Source organism: Accipiter gentilis, chromosome 30, assembly GCF_929443795.1.
Source record: "Accipiter gentilis chromosome 30, bAccGen1.1, whole genome shotgun sequence".
Taxonomy (NCBI): domain Eukaryota; kingdom Metazoa; phylum Chordata; class Aves; order Accipitriformes; family Accipitridae; genus Astur; species Astur gentilis.
Genome location: NC_064909.1, coordinates 14,983,435 through 15,008,498, shown reverse-complemented (window position 1 = coordinate 15,008,498; position 25,064 = coordinate 14,983,435). Strand labels below are relative to the sequence as shown.

Sequence of the window (25,064 nt, the reverse complement as noted above, 5' to 3'; positions counted from 1 at the left end):
AGGTGTCAACTTTGTGAAATATGTCAAAACCAAAAAGTGTTTCAGTTATGAGCAGGTGAATTTTTTGTGCTGCACTTTATCCCATGTGTGTGTTTTCTTCTATATATGTTAAAAGGAGCAAGGGCATTCCGATCCTCATTTCTTGTAGAAGTAATTGCCACTGGAAAATGTAAACTATATGAAGCTAGTACAACTCCAGATTCTTTGTTCTTCAGTCCTTGCAGAAGACTTTGTGTATGGTTATGGCATTTAATTAAAATTAATGGTTGGTGGTGAGGAGAAAGGAAGGAAAAAGTGCAAAAAAAGGACAAGCAAATCTCTTCTTGGTCTCATTCATTTGTAGTTAGGCCTGTTTGTCTTGACCACAGCTTTTCAGAAGAAACACCTTTAAGCAAAATGTTAAAATGATAGCAGTTTTGTATTTTAAAAGGTGCATGTTTCAGCAAGTTGCAAGTATTGCTTTAACATTTTGAATTAAAAAAAGTTAACCAAAAAGATGATCATTTACCATAAGTAGTTTTATGTTCTACTCTAAAATACTTGTATTTTAACAGTGAACAGAGTATCTGCCAAGCACGAGCTGCTGTAATGGTCTACGATGATGCCAATAAGAAATGGGTACCGGCTGGTGGATCAACTGGATTCAGCAGAGTTCATATATATCATCACACAGGCAACAACACATTCAGAGTAGTGGGCAGAAAGATTCAGGATCATCAGGTAAGCAAATATCTGAAAATTTGGAATAGGAATTTTAAGCTATTTTTGTGATTTGATTTTTTTTTTTAACATGAAGAAATATGTCTTCAGTAAAATTATGGGAACTGTAAATAATAAGTTTAATTTTCTTTTATAACTGAAGTAGCAAAACTGTATTATAGCTTTTCCCCCATAAACTAAGCACTTTACATAGCTCCAAGGCAATAGTCCTTGTGAACTCCTACCTTTCCTTCCTACAAATAGGTATAAAGGCTACTGGTGTACACAGAAGTCATCTCATTTTCTTTAAGGCAAAGTGACAACCTAAAAACTTTTCTTCTTCCCTACTCTATGCTGTTAGTTGCAGTCTGTGTAGGTACCAGCAGTTCTCTTGTAGCTCTTCCTGTATTATGAAAAGTTGGATGCATGATATCTCATTTCCTCAGATCACTTCATTCAAAAAACCTTCTAACATTTGGTAATGCTGATCATCAACCTCTTCGAGAGTGAGAAGGCAGGAACAAGGATTACATTTTAATTTCCTTGATGAAGTTATTAGATCTTGATTAAAAGGCAAACTTAGCATTCTGTTTTGAAATATGCTCTGCCTTGTGATACTTGGGGTGGGGTTAAAAAATCTAAGCTTTGTTTGAGGAAGGCTTCTGTATCTGTTTCCCTCTCTCCCAGCATTTCATAAAGTTCTTCTGGTCTGTTCTTCATCATTTATTACACACATGAAGCATAGACTGATAATCTCCCATGTGATTTGTCATTAAATAATTATTCCACGTAATAAATGGTCTCTGTGCATTTATCTGAGAACAAATGTGTTGTTGTTGTTTTTTTCTCCCATTATTCAGTCAAAAAGGTGAGAGGCTACAGTTATCTGTGTGCAATGGGATCCTCTTAGTGGATGGCTTGTAAAAAAAGGTTGTCCTACTGGCTAGAATTTATCACCTTTTTTGTGAGCCATCATGATCTTGCAAAATGATTCCTTGTGATGCATAGAAGTCCACATAAACTGCTACTGAAAGCATTGCAAGCTAAGGGGTGCAGCAGCCACAGAGACGTGATAACTTGGTTAAAAAAAGATTCTAAAAAGCACTCTGTGAACTTAATGGAAAACTGAGTTTCTGAAATCCAAATGCATATTCATGTCAAGTACTCTGCTACTAAAAGTCAGAACTGTTGATACTACTACATTGCTGTTATGAAACATTACTGCATCTTTTGAAATGAGAATGCTTAAGCTACAAAAGATGATACAAAATATCTCATTAGTCCCCTTGTGTATTCTCATCGCTGATTTCATGCGGCATTGGAATTAAAATTGAAATGGTTGTGTGCTTCAACATTGTGATCTTACAGATTATGGGTCTTGAATTAACCCATGTGGTTAAGCAATAAAATCTACGTGAAGCTGAAACTTGTGATGAAACAGTAATTTTAAATATAAGTGGGTTTTCTTAATGATTTTTAGGTGGTAATAAATTGTGCCATTCCGAAAGGGCTGAAGTACAATCAGGCTACACAGACCTTCCACCAGTGGCGTGATGCTAGGCAGGTGTATGGTCTGAATTTTGGCAGCAAAGAAGATGCCAACGTCTTCGCAAGTGCCATGATGCATGCCTTAGAAGTATTAAATTCACAGGAAGCTGGTAAGAGTCTCTCTCTCTCTCTTTTTTAAAAAGATTGTTCAAATACAGAGATGGAAAAACTTCAAATGTTTACGCATAAAAGTCAGTAAGTCTTGTTTCTAATAATGATTCAGCCTCTAGCCATGTTAATTATTTAGGTGTTTTATCTGCCTAATTACTGCTTCTTAATAGTGAACCTCAACTTGACTGCCATATGTGTAAATGCAATTCCTAACAAGCAAACTTATTTTCGTGTTATCTATGACATACAGAAACTTGCTGACTTGGCTTGCCTTTTTTTTTTTAAGGAAACAAAACCGAAACACCTGACCCCTCAATCAGGGTACTTTTCAGGATTTCTAGAGACATCCAGTGTTCTTAATGTGTATTGGTATTTTTGATTCTCATTGAGTACTGGTTTGCTATGAAAATGGTTTTTTTTCCTCGAGACTTTGGAATTCAGGTCATCCTCTTTGGCAGTTCTTACCATACAGAGTTTTCTAGCTTGGAGACCTTGGATCCAGGGGTAACATTCAGATGAACCCATATAATTTAGACAACAGCTGTATCATCTAATTTGTTTGGAGAACAGGGTGACATAGAGGGTTTAAACCATTGGTGAAAAAATTAGTGGCTTTCGGTCTTCAGGTGGTGTCTGTAATATGTTCTAGATAGGCTCTACAGCAAATTCATCAGTGTAACACTGGGATACACGCAGAGGGAGGTTTTATTTTAAAAGAGACTTTTGTGTTCTTGTAACCAAATAGAATTCTTTTGTCCTTATTAAACTTTAAAAATTGCCCGTGTAACAAGAGAGAGTACTTCTGTGCCAGTTTTCTTTCTCTTGTGTAGAAGAGAGGCTGTAGATAACCTTACTAGGGCTGTCTCAACTACAGCAAAAAAGGGTGACTCTATCTAAAGTTGCTTTTCATTCTGATAGTTGTTTCAAGACTTAACCTTTGGAAGCTAAGCTACCTAGACTAAGGATTCTGTAGTGCTTATACAGTTATGCAGCATATGAGGCCAAAATAGAAAGGGTAGCTAGAAGTATAAGGTTTCTTTTGCCAGCTAAAATAATCCAGTTGTGTATCCCATTCTCCTACCTCTCAGTTAGACATTTTCTCTTCTAAATCCCTTAGTTTTCCTTTCCCTAAGGGTTACGCAATTGTAAACGTTTCACGCGTTCTGACTGTTTATCATCTATCTCCCAACCAACACTTGGGAACGTATGAAGCGTTGGTTTCTACTCATTTGATGTAAAGTCTGAAAAGGCCTGATTTATGGTAATTACCACACATTTTAGGGTTTTATGTTGTTTCCCATTATGTGTACTTAAAGAGTTTGGTACAGCATGTTTCAAACATGTGTATGTGTATATACACGTATATGTATTTTCATCATTTCATTTAACTCCTCCTCCTAACACTAAAACTGAGCTACGAGAGAGGCTGAAATGACATAGGCAGGCATGACAGTGCTCATTTTTCAATTGGTCAGTGTGTCTGTTCTTTCATTTCATGGATGATTGTGATTTGTCTAATGACTAGCTCTCTTGCTGCTTTATGCAAAGTATATGTGAGCTAACAACTATGTTGTTATATTCTTCAGTACTAGAAATTTTATTGAACTAAGATGCCACTTCAATTTGCAAAGACTTGGATAAAACTAAAAACGATTTTGGGGGTTTCTTTAAATGTAACTTTAGTAATACAAATATGTCATTCAAACAGTAGCCTAGAATCAGTGTAATTCTACAGGAGCAGATGACTCACTGAAAATTACTCTTTATCACGTTGCATCACTTCAGTAACCTCTTAAATGGTGAGGGGAGCTGAGCTTTGCAATGAGTCTAAAAAATGGTGTACTTAAAATGCAGTCCTCTGCTCATCCCAAATCACGAATTCTTCCAAATCATTCTGCCAGTAGTCTCTTCATTGATCTCTGAAGTGGCCCTTCAGTTTGAGTTTGTTTGCTTCATTCAATTTAATACTACTTAATCTCTGATGATTGGGAGGTTGTTTTCAGGTGGATTTTTATGTGGCTCCTGAAATGAGAGTTGAGCATGACTGTCATACAGTGTCCTGGTTGCTGGCTATAGTGCTTTAGTCTACCTACTTTGTTCTTAACAGCTTTGAGATGTAGGTCTGACAAGAACATGAATTAAATTGTGTAATTATGTTTGATAGTGACTGGTTGTAACCTTTAAGTTTTCTGAATTGTAAGGTAGTCGCTTTGTTTCTCCTTCGTGTGATTTGACGTGGTAGTAATAGGCACAAGTCAAAATGTATTAACTGGCTGCATCGCAAACTAATGGTGGACAGCATCAGCACAGGAGGAGATAACTAACTGTTCTTTAACTTCTGTCAGCCAAGAAGGACTGTGGCTGTTTAAGATTAGCTATCACTTCCCTATTTCACAGACGTACAGGTGCTCCAGCTTCCATAAAGATGAAATAAAAACAAAGCTTAACATTATCAGCATTGCTTCAGCAGATGTCTGAAGATGAGCAGTTTTGCACTGCTGCGTGTAAAAAAAAAAAAATCATAATTATGCATATAGAATCACTTTGTAAGCCTGTTACCATTTCCAGACAATGTTTAAAGATAAATGTTCATAATGTATCTGTGTTAGAATACTGTCAACAACTGTTCCTATGTTTTATCAGCTGGCAGGGTTTGTCAGTGTATGATCTACATATTACTTGATTTTTCTGACCTGTGTCAGTGTAAGAAGTAAAAAAGATCGAGTATCTTACTGAATATTCTGCTTCAATACTGGAACTAGGATACTAAGTAGCTTGCAGTTTAGAAACAAACTGATTGGACTCCTTGCTCAAAGTCTAATGCATTTCTTTTCTCTATAGTTGGTATAACTTCCTGAAAGCACAGCTAAAAATGAATTCTTGTTGTTTTTTGGTTGGTTTTTTTTTCCTCCCCCCTAGCTTCTCTGACATAGCTGAGTACTTAGACCAGTCACTGTGGCTCTGAGGCTCTACTATTAGCTCCTCATTTTAGGAAATGGATTGCAACTGCCTCCTCCCCCTTATAAAGAAATTAGTCCTTTTTGAAAAGGTGTTGGGGGCTATATGTTATGAAAGGAATTCATGCTAATACGTGAAGGTCATTACATTATATATCGATAGTTTTGGTTCTTCAATTTATCTGTTAGACTTTTAAAAATTCTAACATATGCAGTCCTAGTTGGTATTCTGATGATACTGTTTCAAAAATCCGCACCTGAAGAGGATGACTTGTCTAATAATTTATGTAAATTGCTGTGTTTCCTAGTATATCCGAAACAGCATACAGAATCTCCAACTCAAGTAAAATAAAGCCATCCTATATAGATAACATCCCTTTTACACTAGAATTGCTTACAATTAAAGTCTGATTCTTGGAATATCCTTATTTTCTGCTGTGTTTTTATCATTTTGGCAATTTCTTTTATGAGCTTGGTCATTTGAAGTTGTATTTTATTCATAAGAGGAAAGCAGTTTTAATGTTAGCTGAGCATACTGTTCAGAAATTCATAAAGCTGTAGTTGAATTTTAAACTTTATGCAACGGTTCACAGAAATCTAAATACTGAAGAATATTAAAGATTATTTTGTGGACATCCTTTTGGTTTGCAAGTCAGCTCTTACTTAGGGCTCTCTTGCTCTTTTTTTAAAAAAAGTAAAATCATATAGTCTCCTCTTGCATGTATTTGAAAAATGTCATTGATCTTTGCTTGCAGTTGGCATCCTCAGCTCTTCTACTACTGGCATACTTTGAGGTTGTTTAATTTAGGATCTCCCTCTAGTGGATCCACAGAAGTAGAGGCGAAGACCCTGGGTTGCCTGTACCACTGAGCATCCAGTGACAGGCTTTTTGTCATTCCAGTGAGTTCAGAATGTAGAGTTAAAGTGTCTGAAGTTGGAGTAGAGTAAAGGTTTTACTACAACTGGCAATTTTCTTCTAAAAAAACAGGATAAGTTTGCCTCAAAGGACTTTGAAGTCATGGCTGCCTTATCAGTGAAACTGTTTGAAATACTCTGCGTGTCTAGGGTTTTCTTTTCTTTCCCCCAATTTACAGTGCTGATCATGTGATCATCCTAATTTCTGTTATGCTTGAGCTCTGTTTATTTAAATCAATGTAAAAGTTAGTGTTTTCACTCCTTTCTGGTTTGCATAATTGCATTAGCCAGTAGCTATTCAACCTGACCCTATTTTCCTGCTGGCTAGTTGAGCAGTTTGTAGGCCACCTGCAAATCCAGAAGAGAAAGACAACAACACAGGACTTCACTTTCTCCTGGAATTTTAAGGTAGACTACTAATGCTACAAGTTCCTGCCCTATACTCTTTAGGAGATGTGTTAAAAATGAACCAAGATTTGTTTCTGACACTCATTTGGGAAAATTTTGGAAGTCTTACTGATTTCCTTAAACAATTGTCTGAGGTGGTCAAAAGTTACACCTTTATCAAATGACAAGTATGTGTCATCAGTTTAAGAGGTCATTTGAGGAGGATTTCTGGCTTTAAGGCTGTGTGCAGTGTGTTCAGATATTCAGTAAGTGGTCTTAATTGTCTAGAGTAAAGATGGCTGCTTTCTGCGAAGGCTTTGCGTTGCCTTACAAAGAAAATTTTCATGTCTGCATTAAGTAGAGCTCAGTGTTGCAATCAAAGTGACTCTGGAATGAGAGAAAAGCCTCAATGAAGGGAAATTAGATGGCTGAGAAAATTCTCTTGATGTGTGAGAAAATGGATTATTCCTTTGAAGGAATAAGGGCAAGTAAGGGAAGTGTGTGTTGGGGGATGGGAGGAACAAAGGGGTATCATACTCAGTTTTGCTGCAAAAAGTACCTTCTAGTTCAGCTGGAATTGATGTTGTTTTGTGTGGCATCTGTCTTCAGTCTCAGGAAAGCCTTGCTAAGAGAATAAGAAACTAAATGTGAGATTTATATATGTGTAATTTGCATTTGAAGAGATACTTGTTGTTCGTTGTTCGTTGCAGAAGATGAAAAGCAAAAGAAGAACTGAAAGATGTCATACAACTGTAAATAAGCCTATTCTAATTTCTTCTAATAGAATTACATATATGTAAGATTCATGATGGTTTTCTTACTAATTTTTAATAGTTATATATTGGTTCTTGAAAAGGTTTTGGGATATTCTGGATATATTGCTTTAAATGACACTTCAATTCATAGGAAAATGGGAAGAGGAAAAAGAAACAGTGTCCAGGGTCTCTTTATTTTGTTAGTCTAATCTTGGAAAAAAACCCCTGAGTTCTTTGAAATTATTAGTAACCCTAGAAGTTGGGTTGTCCAGTTATTAAATAATCAAACCTTTATGGGGAAAAGATGCATGCTTTTTCCACAACTGTGTACTGATATGCGGTCCTTTTTCTTACAGCAAAGATAGTTCATTAAATCCTTGCTGATAGGGGAATGCACTTACTCATATCATAGATTGAATAATTTAGGATCTCTGGGAAATGCAAACTGAAACAAAAACTGGGGTTGCCTAGTTGGAATATGTGTAGAGACTATAGGTGACTGAAAGGAGAACTGTATATGCAGGGCTGGGGGAGGATCTCAGATGCTCGTCCTTGCACTGTTTTGGTTCACGTCATGCTAAAACTTGTTTTGAGAGAAGAATTATTCTACTGCAATGAAGTAATTATTGCAAGCTTCTGGAGCAGGGCGTCAGTGCTCACTGTCAGAATGGGAGTAACGTGATGTGGTTTTATTACCTGTATTGTCAGAAGTTGGAGAATATATGTTTTTGCTAGTAACTTTTTTCTTTGCCTTTTAAATATCGGATTAATTAAAGATTTTTGTTGTTGTTTGTAGAGTTTTATAACGGCTAATCCTGATTAACCAATCCTGATTTATATGCCAAAATATCGACCTAAAGGAAGTTCCAGCTGTTTATTGGACAAAATACTTCCATTCCATTTTAATTGTATATAAAATTATTGAAAGATTCATCAGTGTTAGTTGTGGTATTTGGAAGTGAAGGGAGAGTTGCTAAGTTTTTAGAGTTATACTCATTTTTAAGGGTTGCTTGTGTGGCATTTCTGATTCCTGTGGTTCTTCAGAATTAGTGTTGTATCAGGGGAAAGCATTAAAGTTTGGGTGGGCAACCCGAAGAATTTCATTTAAAATTTGGCAGTTGGTCTTATCTGCATAGCAAACATGTATACAAGTACCTTAATTTTGTGGATAAAGTTTTGTTTAATAAACATTGGGGAATATTAATATATTTTTCTCTTGAGGGTTCATATTGTTGTCTTAAAAATATTACCAGTGGAAGTTGGTATATTAAAGCTATATTAAATTATATATATTTATTATAGCTATATTAAATCTGCTCCCTTTTGGGAATGGGGTGTTGTCATAAAATCATGAACATAATTGTGGAAGTACAGCTTTGTTAGAAGGGCTCATTTCCATAGTATTATATACAAATAGTGGCAGTCATCATCTGTAACACTGCTATTTAACCATATTTTGACAGAACTGGGAAAAAAAGTAATAAATACCCTACAGTAGATGGCATTGATATATTTGATTTTCAGTACTTGCTTTTTTAGGATTGTGGTACTGTAGTTTCATTAAGCAACCGTAGTACTCTAGTGCTGAAGCTTTGTCTCTTGTCTCCTCCTGCATAAAAGGACGGCTGAGGGAAACTGCAAGTCTGCTTGAGGTCAAGCTAGTGCTGAGCCAAGCCTAGCACCCAGGTTATCAGCACTCAGTTTCCAAGGCTCTGCTGACAGTGATAGGAGGCTCTGCTGACATTGATAGGAGACTTCTCTCTACTTAAATTCAAATGTATTTTAATATTTTTGTTGTTCTTGTCCCCTTTTATTACCTTGATCAGGTGAAATTGCTTGTGAAGTGAAATGGAAAGCATTTACTTTCAGTGTAGAAAATTAACATAGTTACCACTTTGCTAAAACAAATCAAAGCAATGAGTAAATTAACTCAGTCCAAAGTACTTACAAAATGGTAGCCACGTATGAGGAAGTAGATATTTGAAGGAAAGAGAACTCTTAGCTGGAAGATGATTCACCCGAATGGAAGTGCTAGAGAATAGTTTTGTCACTTGTTAATGCCCTAGTTTTATATGCCCATCGTAGTTTTGCATATAAATCCATAATACAAGTCCAGGTCTTGAGGAGTGGTGTCATTTTGCTTCTGCTGAAGGCTAACAGGCACGTCTCCCCAGACTTTGCTCTGTAATGTCCTAGAGCAGGACAGGCTCTGAATAGGAGGGGAAAGAGCAAGAGACAAGTGAAAGCGGTTACGTCACCATAATAACTTTTCTTATTGCTTCCTAACACAGATCTCTGAAAAAGCCTGCTTTCTATTCATTCAGAAAACCTTTAAACATTTACTAAAACACGCTTTTGCTTTTTCTTTTTTTTTTTAAGTTCTTATATTCTGTAACAGAAATGCATCTTTTTGCTGCGGCTTTGAACTCTTGCCTCGGGTGTGTTCTTTGCTTAGTAGGTGTACTCAAACTGTCCTTAATGAAAATCTTTTCTAAAGATTATAATTAGTCAGTACACTTATCTCTATAGCATATGCCTATATAAATTAACTTGCTGTCTCCTTTCAGTCCATTTTTCCTTTGAAAAGTCAGTCTGATATTCAAATCAAAGTATGACTGTATAATTAGAATGTTGCTTATTTTGGGCACTAACATACTGAGACATGAAAGAGTGGGAATTGTTAATTACTGAGTTGTTTATATAAACTGTTTCTCTGGGGGAAAAATTGAGATCTTCACCTCAAACTAAAATTCTCGGGTATGATAGTTGACCAACTTTTTTGAAGGGTACTAGGTTTGGAAAAAATTTGGTTTAGTCTTTTAATGCTATAATCTGAACAGTACGGTAATTGCAGGAGTGGGGTTTTTTTGTATGTGTTTTGGCTTTCTTGAACAACAGGGCCTGTGGGATTCTGAGAAAGATTTCACATGATCTGACTGCCAGCGGTCCCCCAAAAAAACACTTCTACATTTACGTTACCAGCTCCTAAGCAAGCCTGTCCAGCCAAATTAACATACAGACTGTAGCTCATTCTATAACCCGTGGTACATGTATTGTTCCAATCTTGAACAGTAGATACTTGGGGGTTTTTTAGGGCTATTACCTCATAGGAATGTGATGGCTTCAGTGTCAGCCAGGTGCTATGTCAACACTGCTAGCATAAGCCAGGTGACATTAAAGAAGTGGAGTGGAGAGTTTGGTGTGAAACTCCAAAGCAGACAATATAATTGAAAGATTGAGGGAACTGATGAACTGAAAGGCATTGAGGGAGGAGAAACCATGTGTTTCCATCTCCAGCTTGCTAATTATACATCCACAGGGTTGTGCAACTGGAATTAATTCAGCTCTTGAACAGAGATCTGGAGAAAAGAAGTCAATTAATGGTGAAAATGAAGTTAAGGAGTTTGACAAACTACAACTCTGGTTGTGGTTTATAAAAGGTGATATTGGGGGTGCTTAATCTGGTTGAAGCAGCCCCCAGCAGTATGATGTTGTTCTCTGAGCTATGCCAGCATAGTTGTCTGTGTGACTGCGTGAAGAACTGGAACTGGTCCTGATCTAGCTGGTGAAAACACTTCTTGCTTTTTTTCCCTGGGATTTTTAATGCATTGGATTTCCAGTCCATCTCTCACTACACAGTTGCCTGACCTGTCATAGAGGAAGGGTGATGCAAAGGTGAGAATAAGCTGAAAAACAGAAAGCATTGAAACTGGAACGGCTGCTGAACAAATTAGTATGAAATTATATCTTCTGTTTGTCAGAGTGTGCTGCAGAGCGCACCATCTGTGCTTTCTTTAGAAAAAGAAAGATGTTAGGTTTTCCTTAAAACTCAGAATGAATAGACCATTCAGCCTCGTCTCTTACTTGGCTTGTACCAGTTCTGAAGTTAAAGTGATCCTGTAGAAGGATCAGACTTTTTTTCCAGGCGGTATCTGTGAATATTTCTCCTCGGGGTTGATGTTTCTGAAGTATCTTGAAGTGTTCAAAAGCCTCTGAGAGAGCTTTTTATTAGCTAGCTCCTGCTTATTTATTTATTATACCATCTGTCCCACTATCCAGACAATTGTATTTTAGCAATGAAGTGGTGGTCTTGGCTTGCCGTAATAAATCTTATAGGATAAAACATACTTTTCTACCTGGTATGTAACTTGGAACTTGCTAATGTCCATTAGCATGGTGGTTGTTAAGAATCTATGCATGCAGAGAGGAATTTGTCAGACAACAGGCCAAACGACTTGGTAGCTGAACTTTTCTTTCTTGAAAGCCTTCGATATACTCAGATTACATTTCCTTATGGCAAAAATGTATGAGAAATACTAGAATAACTATGTTAGTTGTTAGCAGGTCATTGTGTTCAGCTGTCTTGCATGCATGGCTATGAAAGAAGCACATAACTTACCGGAGTGGGTTGACCAGGTTGTGCTAGCTTGGCTTGCTGGTGGTTGTGTTCTGCAGAATTGACAGAGAAGGTGATTTTCTGACAGACATTGCTCTAAAACAAAGTTTGAGGCTATGAGAACAGGTTTTTCTGATAGCTAGGCTGGTTGGAATAGCCAGTGTTAAGTGATGCTAGATGGTTGGTGTCCAGTGGTGCTACCAAAAGCAAGAGTTAGGGGACACTGGTAGAAAGGTTGTAGAGTGGCGGTCCACGCTCAGCTACTGCAGCATGATAATACCTTGTTCAAAAAACCCTGTTAAATGCTCTCAAAGATTAAATGGATGGAAGTTTGAAGTTTTCATTTCTACTGTATTTTCAGTACAAAATAGTTCCAGTTGGTAAATGGCCATAGTATGACCATTTCTTCTTATTTTTGTTCTTTGTAATTAATTTTTAGATCAATGTGTGTTATACTGAGAAATGGTAGATCTGAGGGAAAGGAGTATATTGGACGTGGCAAGCGGTTGTGGTGTATAGCACTTTCAAGCAGCAACACAGCTGCTGCTGGGTTGTGTCTACTTCTAAAAGTCCATGAAAGGCTGCAGCATGGTGCAGACAGCAAATAGCCCAGCTGCTTGGGAGCTGCATTCATGGCTTAATGGGCATAAAGGCTTTCTAACCTGTCATGCAGGGGGGATGACAGAAGAGGATGTGTGACTCAAGAAGTTTTGAAGCAGAAATGTTTTCCAGATGAGCAATATGACAGATGTTTCTACTTACTGATAACTTAATTATCATTGCAGTTAAATCCTTTGAATTAAAAATAATACAGATTTGTATCTGTGGGTATCTCTTGGAGATACTCCAAGCAAAAGTAGTACATTCAGGGCAACGTCATGTACTTAGGTATAAGGACCTAATGCTTGCTGAAAAGAATAAACAAGGAAGACACAACCTCTGTAGTACACTTTCTGCTTTTATCTAATAGAAGTAAGTTCTTAGATTACTTTTCAGCTGTAGGTTACAGTAGACAGTATACACTCTTATAATTTTCAGGATTCATTGTATTTATGCCCACGGTGGAAACAGTACTATGCTGTTTTGAGTAAATGAACCTTTTTGTGTAACCTTTAAAGAGGGCACTTGTTTGCCGAGTCTGAGGCAGACTGCCTGTCCTTGATGTCTCAGTATATCACATATAGTCTTTTTGTGTTATTTGGATGATTTTCACAAGTTCAGATGGCAAACAAGTTTTACATTTTGATATTTGAGATGGGGGAGTTCTCATTGCAACTCCATTACTCTAACTAGTTTGGTGGAATCTCAGCAAGAAATTAGTGTTTTGCTTTGGGACCTTTTCAGTACTTCATACATTTCTATTGTTTTTAATCCTGCTTGCTTATAAATTCCATTATCTTAAGTGTAGCTATGGTCTAAATAATTCAATTTCCTGGTTTACTGCCCATTTTTACAGAAACAATGCATTCATGATCTATTGTATTCCATTCCACACTTCTTCATCATTCGCTTCTGGTAATTCTTTTTAAATAATTTTGTGCTGTAAGTACATTTGTGAGGAAAACTGAAAAGCCTTTTTGTTTTTAGAAGAAAGATCTGGCATATACAATTGTTTGAAAGATGTATGATTCAGAATTGCCCATCAGTAAAAGTCGAAGATGAGTTTGCATGTCCTTCTCTTTCACATTTCTTGTGCTTAGCAGAATGCACAGTTTGTATATTTGTTGTATGCCTTTGTTCCTTTGGACACAATACTTACCTATCCAAAAAAGAAGGTCTTTGATCCAAGTTGGTGAGCTAAAATCTGAGTAAATTTTGGTGTGAACTTTAGAGACATACTTTATCTTCCTTCTCTCGATATGGTGATAAGCTTCTGATGTTTTTTCTCCTGTTCTTCCCCCCACCCCCCATTTCCAGTGTTCTATTTAGGTGAGTGTTTTAATTTTTTGAGCCTTTTCTGTTCCTCTAACAGTACTTGTTCATTTTTTTAAGAAAATCTCAGACTTGGAGTGCTTTTCAAAGCTTTATCAAGTTCCATCATATGTAAAATTTATTTTGCATTTCTGTGAAACTTTCTCATCCATGTGAAATAAATCCATTCTGTAAATATGTAAGGTAACATTTGTTGCAGTTTTTATTTGCGGTATTATGTTGTTGGGCTTGTTTGGCTTAAAAAGCAGAAGTAAACAGTTCTTCTAATGTCATGTGATGGCTGGCCTTTTTCCTTGATTTTGTGCTTTTTTGCATATTAAAAGTTCAAATCATTAATTTATGGTCTGTTTTCACTTTTAGGTCCTACATTGCCTCGACAGAATTCACAGCTTCCCTCTCAAGTACAAAATGGTCCATCGCAAGAAGAATTGGAAATCCAGAGAAGGTACAGTATTAAAAGTGATCAGCTGTTCAGTTAAAGAACATAGTAACTCCTCACTAATGATGAGAAATTAAATGTCAAGGACTTACAATTACTCTCTTGCATTAGGACAACATTTGTATGCATGCAGTTTTCAGTAGCGCAGCTTTCAGTGTAAAAACTTTGATCATAGCTAGATCCCTTGTTCATGATCTCCACCCATTCAAACAATGCAATTGCTATTGGCCTGTCATGAAAGAGTTGAAGATCAAATGAGAAGATTTCACTGCTGTCATTTCCAACCAGACTAATTAATTTTCCAGTGACTGTTGTCTTCAGTTTTTGAGACATGCTTATGAAGAAAGTGGCAAGCAAGGAAGGAAGTTTTAACCTTCAGAACTAGAGAATTAAATCACAATGGAGAATGATAATTTTTCTTCCTGAATGTGGATGCACTAGATCAAAATATTGGAAATGTTGTTCACCTTTATACTGTATTAGTTCTTTAGCAAAGAAACTTTCATTTCCTGCTTTCAGTGTATAAATTTATGGAACCTTTAGTAGTTCTAGCTTTCAGCTGTAGCAATACTGGTTATATCTGTGCTGCTCTCAGGGAGTAGTCCATGTTCCCTTGACCAGTTGGCATTCCTCCGAGCTAAGCTGTTCCCTTCAATGTGAAGCCACTGCACCCTGTCACATGCCCTGTGGGATATTCTTTAGACCCATAGCATTTTTAACATACAGAGGTTTTGCAGTTCCTTTTAATAATCACTCTGCATTGATCAAGTGCCCAGGTTCTGGGAACAAACTTTCTAGTTGCGATATTCCCACTTTTGTTGTGTGGCAATGTGGGTTAGTGCTGTAGGTTGAGTGTCTGGGATATGGGTAAGTGAAATGGCAAAGTCTTCTAGGATAGTGCTATCAGACTGGGTTAAGTGAAAACAAGAAGACCTTGGGCTGTCTCAAGCATTGCACCACATTGCCTGTGGTGCAATGCTGGATAATTTTACGATCGAAATACTCCGAGGAGATTAGCTGTTCCCTTCCAGAAGGGATGCTGGGAGCAATTTAGGTCACATGCAGTACAGATGCAGGGAACAGGATCCATGAATAAATAGGAAGTGGTCCAGATTCATGGTGTAAATGCTCTTAACAGCTTTCAGTGGTAACTGGAAAGATATTTTAACATGTTGGGTCTAATTGGCACCGACATTTTTCCTATTTTGATATTTTGCATTTAGTTTGCAAAGGTGAGCAGAACCAGATTGCTAATTTGGGAGTAATTCATATTATAGATTTGATAAACTAGCTCTATGTGGTGAACAAAGTTTTGACATCAAAATTAGTCATACTTGTCCATCTCTTCTCTGCAGTATGCTCTTAAATCTGAGCAGGGATCGCTTTATCTGAAAGTTTCCTTGTTTAAAAACAAATAGCAAGAAGCTCATTACAAATCTGTCTGTGTTTACGTGCAAGTTTGCTGTCGTGATAAAGGTCTTTTATGTCACTCTTTCTGACAGACTTTTAAAAAGCGCTTTTTTTTCTGTTCTACAGTAGTGGCTTTTAATATTTTTATTTCCCATCTGTTCCTTTAGAAGGCTGTATTAATTGAGCTTTATAAAAGCTGAAATACTTTTCAAAGAAGCATTGTAGATAGACATCTCTTCAGAAAAAAGTGCTGCCCCATATTAAGAGCTCTGCAAGTCTCTTGAAGTTTTTTTTCTATGTAAAGGACATATTATCAGGTGGCGTTCTTATAGCTTCACTTTCTCATTTGATCAGTGTGGTCTACTTGTTTTCATCTAATATAATGCCCTCTTTGAAGTCTGGTCCTGGTTTTGATTTGGTTTTCCCCTAAAAAAGGATGAAGAAGTGGAATGAGTGTTTACTCACATTGCTAGCCAGATTGTCTGTGGAAAGACTATTGCCGCTGTGTTATTAAGCCTGAGAAGAACACGTAATTTTGTTAAGACATTTCACAAATGCTTCTCCAGTGTTTTCACTGCTGTAACTATATGGTTATAATACAGTTAAACTAACTCTTAAGCTAGAACTTCTGTGGTAACTGTCTTTCAGCTTTCAGACTGTAATAACAATAGTCTTACTACCATGATGTAGAGAGTAGTAAATAGTCGGGAAGAAAAGGTTTAGATATATATTACTTTTAACATATCTACAAGTGACATTTCTAGTCTTAGTAAAGGATAAAGGCAGTGTGGGCAGAATTGAATTCTGTGGGGAGCAGGAAGACTACAGGGAATGCAAGAGAAGGGAATAAATGTTACTGCGTAGGAAGGAACACGGGGTTTGTGATGGATCAGTAGAAAGGCAGGCTTTGCTAAGTCTATTGCTCGTGAAATGTGTGTCTGTGGGGTGGGGGTTTTGTTTAAGATGTGGCTTGGTAATAGTTGTCTTCAAGTGCTGGTCTCATATCCCTTCCCTTAAGTGTACTGGGATTCAGTAGTGTTTGATGGACTGCCATGTTAAGTTCAGGAAAATATTTATCAAAATTATTCTAAGCCTGAGGAAAAAAAATCTGCTTCCATAAAAATTAAAGTTGAAAAAGGGACCCTGTGGAGGTTGTCTAGTCCAACCTTCTGCTTAAAGCAGGACTAATTTCAACGTTAAATTTATGTGGCTTGGAGCTTCAGGGTTTTCCTAGGCATAAATAGAAACATTTCCTCAGAAATGTTTTGCCAAAGGAGTGACTGGTGAAGAATGGTGTATTAAAGAGAGTTCTTCAACTGATCTGATGTTTTCCTTTACTTTTATAACCGGTGTTCAAGAATCTTGGGGAAATTGAGAACTGAAGAATTAAGTTAGATCATTGCCAACAAAACTGTATTATTTTGGTTCAAAGATTTTTCTCTATTTTAGATGCCTTACATTTTGAGTAAAAGTGCTAAAGTAGTAATAGTACCTTGCTTATTTTGCTGCAGAGCTTGTTACTAGAATATTTGCATTGTTTACTGTGCAGTGATGACAATCTGTAAAGCCGCTAGGACCAGATGTGCGATCTAAAACACTGAGGTTTTTGAGGCCAAGATTATACATGAGGTGTTCAATGAAATAGTTTTGTCTGGTGAATTGATAACTTCGTTACTGTCTTTTAAGAAACCTTAACGCATGGTGTATGCTTTCCCTGTCAGGGAGTACTTGAAGATAACTGTAATTTTCCTTAACTTGCACTCATTTAAGTACAGTAATAACAGGCTTTAAAATGCTCCAGCTTCCATTTTCAGTCCTCAAAAATGAAGGGATTTTTTGTTATACAAGTTATTTTTCATTTTGTCAGAGTGGTAGTCAGGCAGTGTTTATAAATTCCACTGGTTGTTTGATAATGAGCCAACTTCAGTTGGCATACATATTTGTTAATAACTTCAGAGTTACTTAATGTCAAATACCATTTAAAATATAAGATTAGTTCATAGCATGCCTGTGTGTGCTACTAGTGCATGTAAATTTACCTTCTCTTCCAGCCATGATAACTATGTTGTCAGAAATATGAGTCACTGAGTTGGTAATCTAATATGACACTTGGGAATTTAATGAGTTAATGTTTATAAATAACTTCAAAATCATCACTGCTTCATAAATAAAGAGACCAAGAACACAAGAAACAGAGAAAGTGTATAGATTGTAAGGAATAATGAAGGTATACAAGCCACCTGTTATCCTTCAGGGACGTAATGGACCAAAACTTGACCGACTTCTGTCGTAAGTACTCAAAAATGTTAAAGTTCACCAAAGCAACAGCAGAGTATTAGGGACTCTTGTTATTGTTGAATACTTCAAGTTTGCTTACAGTTTTAGTTTGTATCATAGATTGGGATGATACTGTTAAAACTTGGTGTGCGACTGTGCTAGAAAGTAGTATTGATATGGTGTGGTTTTCGTAACATCTTTTGGAAGGCGTCTTAGTTTTAGATAGTGCAAGTTCAGAGGCTGACAAGGGTAGCAGTTTCTTATTTACTGATAGACTTAAAGGAATGTTTTGTATTTTACAGATTAAAAATATTTTTTCTGATATTTTCCTAATCTTAATTTTTAACTACAGTAAAAGAATTTGTATTTTTTCCCTGTAAATCAGTTATTATTACATATATAATTCCTGAGCTGTTTTGAAAATGTGTGGAAATACTGAAAGAAAAAAAACCTGCATCCCACAATTGAGTAGCAATGTAGCTATAATAATTTAAAGGAGGGGAAGTTTGCCCATCACTTTCCTGTCCCTGGTAGCATGGTTTCTGCTGATTTCCCGCAGCCCGTGACCTTTCCCTAGTTAGTGGCCAGATGTACTGTTCCCAGTTTTCCTTTGCTTATGAAACTGTGCCATTTATCCAACTGATTATTTTGAGGAAGTAGGATTTCTGAGCAAACAGTTATAATCAGAGATATGCATATGAATATGATACAGTAGTTGGCTTTTTGGTTTAAGGTATAAGAGTGGTCAGTAGAATACTGTCATATGACTGTATTGTGTGCTATGCATGTTAAAAAACCTGCATGAAGTTTGCATCCTACAGGCATGGTTTAGGTGGAATCAAAGGGGTTTTTTAATGCCTAAGCTAAGGGTTTCCAGCAGATCAAAGTAAAATCAGTGTAAACTTTGAAAGTTCAGCTTGCTGAGGTAGTTTCATTGGGCAGCCTGCAGCTATTTGGATCTTTCCAGCCTCTGCATTGCATAGTAGAATGGGAGACAAAAGGAGGCAGAAGCAAAAAGACCCGTCAGACAGTGTTGTCTTGGCTTTTTTTCTTTTTTTTTTTTTTTTTTTGTTTTGTTTTGTTTTGTTTGTTTGTTACCTTTTTTCCCCTCTTGCCCTCAAAGTTTCTGGAAAACAGAGTTCTGGTAAAATAGTAACTTTTTTTTTTAGTACCTCTCTTTTTCTGTCCATTCACAGTTTCTTCCCATCCACAGTAAAGTTTTCCTTAGTTCTGTCAAGTCTAGCTTTCAGAGACTTAATAACTGGCTTTATGGAGAGGTAATGGGTGCTGTCTGGTTACAAGTACTATAAAGCTATAAATGTTGGATAACATTGACATGTTTAGCAGACTGAGAAGAGCACTCTTCCATTAAGCAGTCTTGACTACACATGAAATTGGGATTAGAAATTCTACAGTTTTTCCAGATTTTTTGTTACTGTGATTCCCTTTTATGAAATCAGTTCTGTCCTGACTGTACTCACTAGAATTATACCACTGAGACAGAGTTGCCAGTGAAAGTAGATTTTTCTACTACTGAGATTCTTATTTTTTTTCTAAAATTTTATGTGTACAGATGACTTCCTGCCATCTGGCTTCTGCCGGAAAAGTTCATGTTCTGTTAATTTACATAATATATTGAAAAGATCAAGGTGAGGAAAACTAGGCTTGATGAGGTTTGATCAAAGAGCATTAATAGATCCCCTTGTCTATTAGAATTTCTGTATCTAATAACCTTTAGGTTTCTAGTTGCCTCATGTCTTCATCGTGGTCGCTGGTTACAAGTTTTTGCTTGACTGATAAAACCTAGTTCTTTCTCTTATTTTCTTATTTCCAACTAAAATGTGGTTTGAGCTTGTAACATAAAAGCTTGTTGTTAGACCTTAAATCCCTTTTGATCAAGGAAATGAAAGCCTGTTAGTTTGACTTTGGTAATGTGAAAAGCTTTAGAACTACTTTTGAAGAAAAAAATAATTAACCAGATAAAACATAGCACAGTAAACTGTACCCAGATAGTGTTTTCTTTTGCAAAAGCAGAAAGGCTATTCATGCAGTGTTCCTGGGCTTTAGTAAAGCATTTGGCAGGTACCAAGAGGGAATTTCCTAGTTGAGGTGGAAGAGAGGAGGATTGCTGTGGAAGTGTGAGGAGCGTAAGAACAGGCAGTTCCTCCTGCATCAATGGGACTGGGAACAATCAAATTTTATTTGATGTTTTGCTGAACAAAGCAAGTCCTTGCTGCTGCTGCGAGTTGAGATACATGGGTATGAAGGAGGAGCTGGATGATGTTGCAGATTTTGATGATCAAAATGGAATGAGAAATAATACATAGAAGGCATCCTGTTTTTAGACATTTTTAGGGGGAAAAAACCACCAACCTGTAGACCAAATACTAGTGTTGAGGATGTCTTAATACTAGTGTACAGGGAAAATCAAATTGGCGGTGAAAGCGTTACATGCAATGGTGATCAATCAGGAGAAAGCTGCCTGAACATTGGAAATAACTATGATGATCTCTAGATTTCCTTAGTGTTTCAAAATCGTGGTACATGTAGTTAATTAAATGCCTCTATAATTTTGTATTAAATTAGGTGTAAAGTGTTCTTTGATACAAATGTTTTAAAAAGACATAATTTGAAACAGTCTCACCTTTCACTACTGTTTAAAGAACCAGAGGTCCACCACTGTTGAAACTGGAAGTAACTGTCAGTTCCAGAGCATATACGTAAACTCACTTCAAAACCTCTTGCCTTTTGAACAGTCAAACTTTGCAGATCTTCTAAGTGTCTGTTTCTTGCCCATTTTATCAAGTTGACTAGCTCTTGTCTGGGCTTCTCTGAAACCATGTGGAGTATGCTCAGGTAGAAGCTGTCCAGAGTGCCTAGGACTTGGGGAAAAAAATAAAGCTACCTTGTAGTTGTAGTGAGAGCATACAGCAAAAGTTCAGTTTGGGTGTGCAAAGTGAAGTTCATGCAACTGAGAGAGCTTAGGAAGATGCGAAGAGCTTAAATATTGATCAGTTCTGCTGAGGTTATGTTATTGGTGCATCAAGTGTACTTTTTATTCATGAAGATTCTTGGTCTCAGTGGAGGCCGCCAGTGGTTGATGGAAATTTGCAATCTGTATTGACATGATTTAGGCTGTATTTTCTCTTTGTAAATGAATTACAAAATTTGGGGTGTGGTGTGTGTTAATTCCATGATACGTAAGCATTAATGTGTAGGCTTTGAGATACATTTTCAGTAGGTTTATGTCACCATATAGGAGAGTGAGCTCTGTGGTAAATGCTGAATTTTGGAATGATGAATAAATATTTGATATTAAAGATGGAAGAGCAAGTTTAATGTCGATATTCAGTTTTTATTATTCAGATAAGTTCCTGCAAATTTGAAGGGCCATAGCAGACACACCTTTTCCTTTTCTGAACTTGTGCAGCAGACGATCAGAAGGTTAAGCTATTAAAACTCAAACTAGCAGCTAAGTTCAAAATAATCAACAAGTTAAAGGACTTTTTATTTTTTTTATATACATGCTTTTAACAGCGATAAAGTAGCTTGACTGTATCTCGTTAAATTGATGTCCATAGAGTGCATGCAGTTCCTTGCAGTCACAACGTAGCTGCTCTTCTGTGGACGGCAACATGCTTCAGATGGAGCTGAGGTCACCCTGCATCTGGTGCTGGCGCCTCCAGCTCAGTTACGCATTGTGTAGCCTGTTTGCAGCCAGCTGCTCTATTTGTTGCGGTGACTCAGTGGTGGGAGGAGGAGAGCCAACATGTGAGATGTATTCTAGTAAGGAGCGACTGTTGGATTAGATAATGCTATCTATGCCCACATGCTGGGGCTTTCAGCATTTTAGAATAAAACTCTAAACATTACTGTCTTGTTTATTGCTCCATAGATTGAGGCAGGGTTAGCGGAGCTGGTGCAAGAGCTCAGAGCAGCACTGAAAGCCTAGGCATACTGAGACTCCAGGACTGGAATATTACAGACGTCTTCTCATAGTGTTAGACATTGCAATGCAACTTTTACAATTGGTGAACATGTTTTAATGATTAAACATATTTTAATATTTACTTAATTGGTAAATGTAAGTTTAATGGCCACATAAACAACAGTTTGAACACTCCATTGGACTGATGATTCTAGTTTTAATTATAGTTTATATTATACTCTTACCTTTAGAACTTTGACATAGTAGTGTTATTCCTAGATTTCTTGTTTATGTTGGGTTATAAAACTTAAATTTAAAAAAAATCTAGTAAAGCACAGGACGAAAGATGCATACATTGTTGAATACTTTTGTGTAATCACGATTGGTTTCTTATACAAAATGTCTTAATGGTAACTTTCAGAATAGTTAGTGCAGAATATACTACTGCAATGTTTTAAGCTAGCAATAGTCTAGCAACGTTTCTGTTGCCTTTTGGGTGTTATCCTTGTGTCTGTCTTCTGCCGTGCCATGTTTGTTTGTTTTAGAATAGGTAACAGCACAAGCAAGAAACTATTATTCAAATAGTGTGCGACCCAGACCTGAAAATCTTTACTCGGGAGACTCTGTTTTATGATTTTTAGTTCCGCGTTATTTTTTTAGTGGCTCAGGTGATGGTTTTTGGTGTCCTCTTTCAATACACTCATGTTATTAGTGATTCCCCCCCCCCCCCCCCCATCCTTCTTGTTGTTGCATCTTTAAGCAGACAGAACAGAGCTAGTATTCCTATTGATCTGAGTGATTTGATGCCCTGCTTTGACACCCAAGTTTTTCAGCCAAGAAAGAATGGAATACAAAATTGGTGTGTTCATAAATGATGACTGACAGCTGTCAAATACTATGTATTATCTGCCTGCAGCTGACCTCTTCACTCAATGCAGCAATTCCTTCAGTCAGGTCTGTTCCTCAAGGTATTTTTTTCTGCAGGCTTTGTCTTGGTTCTTTGTTTTCTATAGTGAGTTTTAAAATTAAATACTTCAAACCAGTTTCTGTTCATCTTGGAATGTTTATCAGCTCAGTGCCTGTTGAATTTGGACGTGATACAAAGATGCTTTTGTCTGTACTGTTCATGGAAATACCTCTGTTTTTAATGTATCTGGCTTCGTGACAAGAAGCCTTTTGGGTTCGTGGCTGAATTCTGTTATTCAGGTTGATATATGGTCGTCTTGGTACAGTTTCCTGTCATCTTTTTAGGAAAAAATTTAATGGCTTGATCTCACATTCAAGAGCAAAGCAAGCCAGTGTTAGGATCCTGAAGATTTATGTGGATGTACAGAAAAACTTCCACTTGAGGAAACAAGGTGACCTGCCAGAGCAGACAGCTATTCACTTTCGCATACTTTCAGCAATGAATTTGTTACTTGCAGGTTTTTTTCCTCTTGGAGCCCTTGTGACAGCAGCTCTGTTCTTTGACACCATGAGAGTTGCTTAGTGTTGAGGCAAACTTTCTCTAGTGGAAGGACAGTCTTTCCACAAACTGAGATACTTGCAGTAACTCTTCTGTAGGTGACCAAGGTACAGGCTTAAATGTGAAAAGTGTTCCAGAAAAGGACGGGTTCTTTCTGGCTTTTAAGTCTGCTCTGACACAGAACCTTGTTTTACCAGTAAACATTGATGTTTCTTAATCTAGCTGAGATCTTTGTCTTCCCTTCAACCCATGTTCTAATGACCATATTTTAAGAGAGTTGATTGAGGCTTCAATTCTTTTGGTTGACTATGTTGAAGTCTTTAGCAAAAGGACCAGAGGATCTCTGTCAGTCATTTACTTCCAGGACCAGAAGCTAAAACAACCACTTATTTCTGGTCCTCCCCCCAAAAAAGGTAACATAATATTATTAATTTGGGATAGCTCCCTAGTTGACCATCAGACACGAGTTGTTCAATGCAGTGATGTTACTTGCTAAAGGCATAATGGAAAGTGATTTCGGTACACGTGTGGTACTGGCTTATTTCATATAACATCAAGAGCTGAGACAGTAGCACTTCTTAATTGTTATTACCTTCTATGACCTGATTCAGAACAAACTAGGAAGGCTTTGTGTGTACCTGGGTAAATTAACTGCAATTTTGTTTTGCAGTTGTCATGTAGGAGAAATTCTAAACACTTTCACCGTCATGGAATGTGGGTGTTTTTCAGCAGGGATGCAACAGTGTGTCGTTAACTCTGCTCATTACATTTTTCTCCTTGTGTTATTTGAAGAATCTGGTCATGCTCTTGATTCTTGACTGCCCAAAGAACTGCAGGATTAATGCTGATAGAGTTAAAAGTCACAAGTTAGTATCCTTCTTCATTCTTAGAATTGCTTTGCCTTAGCATAATGAGCATTTCACCATAAAATAGCTTTCTGGGGCATTTTTAGTACCTCTTTAGCTTTTTCAAAAGTTGTCTTGGTAGCTAGATACTGTGCTTTCTAAGGCTGAAGGATTTTCATGTATTGCTTTCCCAGTGTTCTTGAACATTCATGCTTTAGAACTACCAAAGTCTTGACATTTTAGAAATGCTTTAATTGATGTGGAATGACTTCTTTAAGCTACTAATGCTTTTGCGTAATACAATTTTGATCTCTGACAAAATTTTAAAATAAAATTACTTTATCTAATGCTAACTAAACAAAGCTGGGGGATTTAATGCAAGCAAATTTTTTCTCTTCTTTTTTTAATAAGCAAAATGAGTTCTTAATCTTTTTAAGCTGCAACTTTAACACTTGTTAAGCTGTAGTTCATTCTTAGTTTATGAAATTCATCTTTTCTCATTAAGTTGTGTTAAAGCAACTTGATTGCATTACTGGCATTCTGATCTTTTGACCTGTGCCACTTTTAGTTTTCTGTTCAAAAGGTTTATTAAAATTGTTAAAATGACTGTAAAAATGTAGTGGTTTGTGGTGTGCGGTGCTTTTTTTGTTGGGAGTTTGTTGGGGCTTTTGGGTTGGTTTTTTTTTTTTTTTTTGTTTGGGGGGTTTTTGTGTTGGTTTTTTTGCTTGTCCTTGTTGACAAAGGGATGCTTCAGCAACATATAATGAGAATAAACTTAAAAATATTCTCAACAATGGTGTATTTCATCTCGTATATCTTAACTGCATGGAGATTTTATACAAGATAAGCAATGTTTGCAAGGTATTTTGCTGCCCTCTCTTGGTAGAGCGCTTGTATTGTAAGCAAAGTGCTCGACTTGTTCATAGTTTTTATTTGTACATTTCAAAAGGAAATATTTTCCAAAAAATATGTATTTATTTTTACAAAAATAAAATGTTAA

The 25,064-nt window shown here is 36.8% G+C and overlaps 1 protein-coding gene across 3 annotated transcripts in view; it reads left to right on the top strand.

Moving 5' to 3' along the window:
• ENAH (ENAH actin regulator) overlaps positions 1-25,064 on the top strand; it is a 100,698-nt gene that overhangs the window by 47,627 nt on the left and 28,007 nt on the right. For all 3 annotated transcript variants that reach the window (XM_049833676.1, XM_049833677.1, XM_049833678.1), the window contains exons 2-4: positions 555-720; positions 2,180-2,357; positions 14,061-14,145. In XM_049833676.1, coding sequence (XP_049689633.1) covers positions 555-720; positions 2,180-2,357; positions 14,061-14,145 — 429 coding nt within the window. The remainder of the gene's footprint in view (positions 1-554; positions 721-2,179; positions 2,358-14,060; positions 14,146-25,064) is intronic.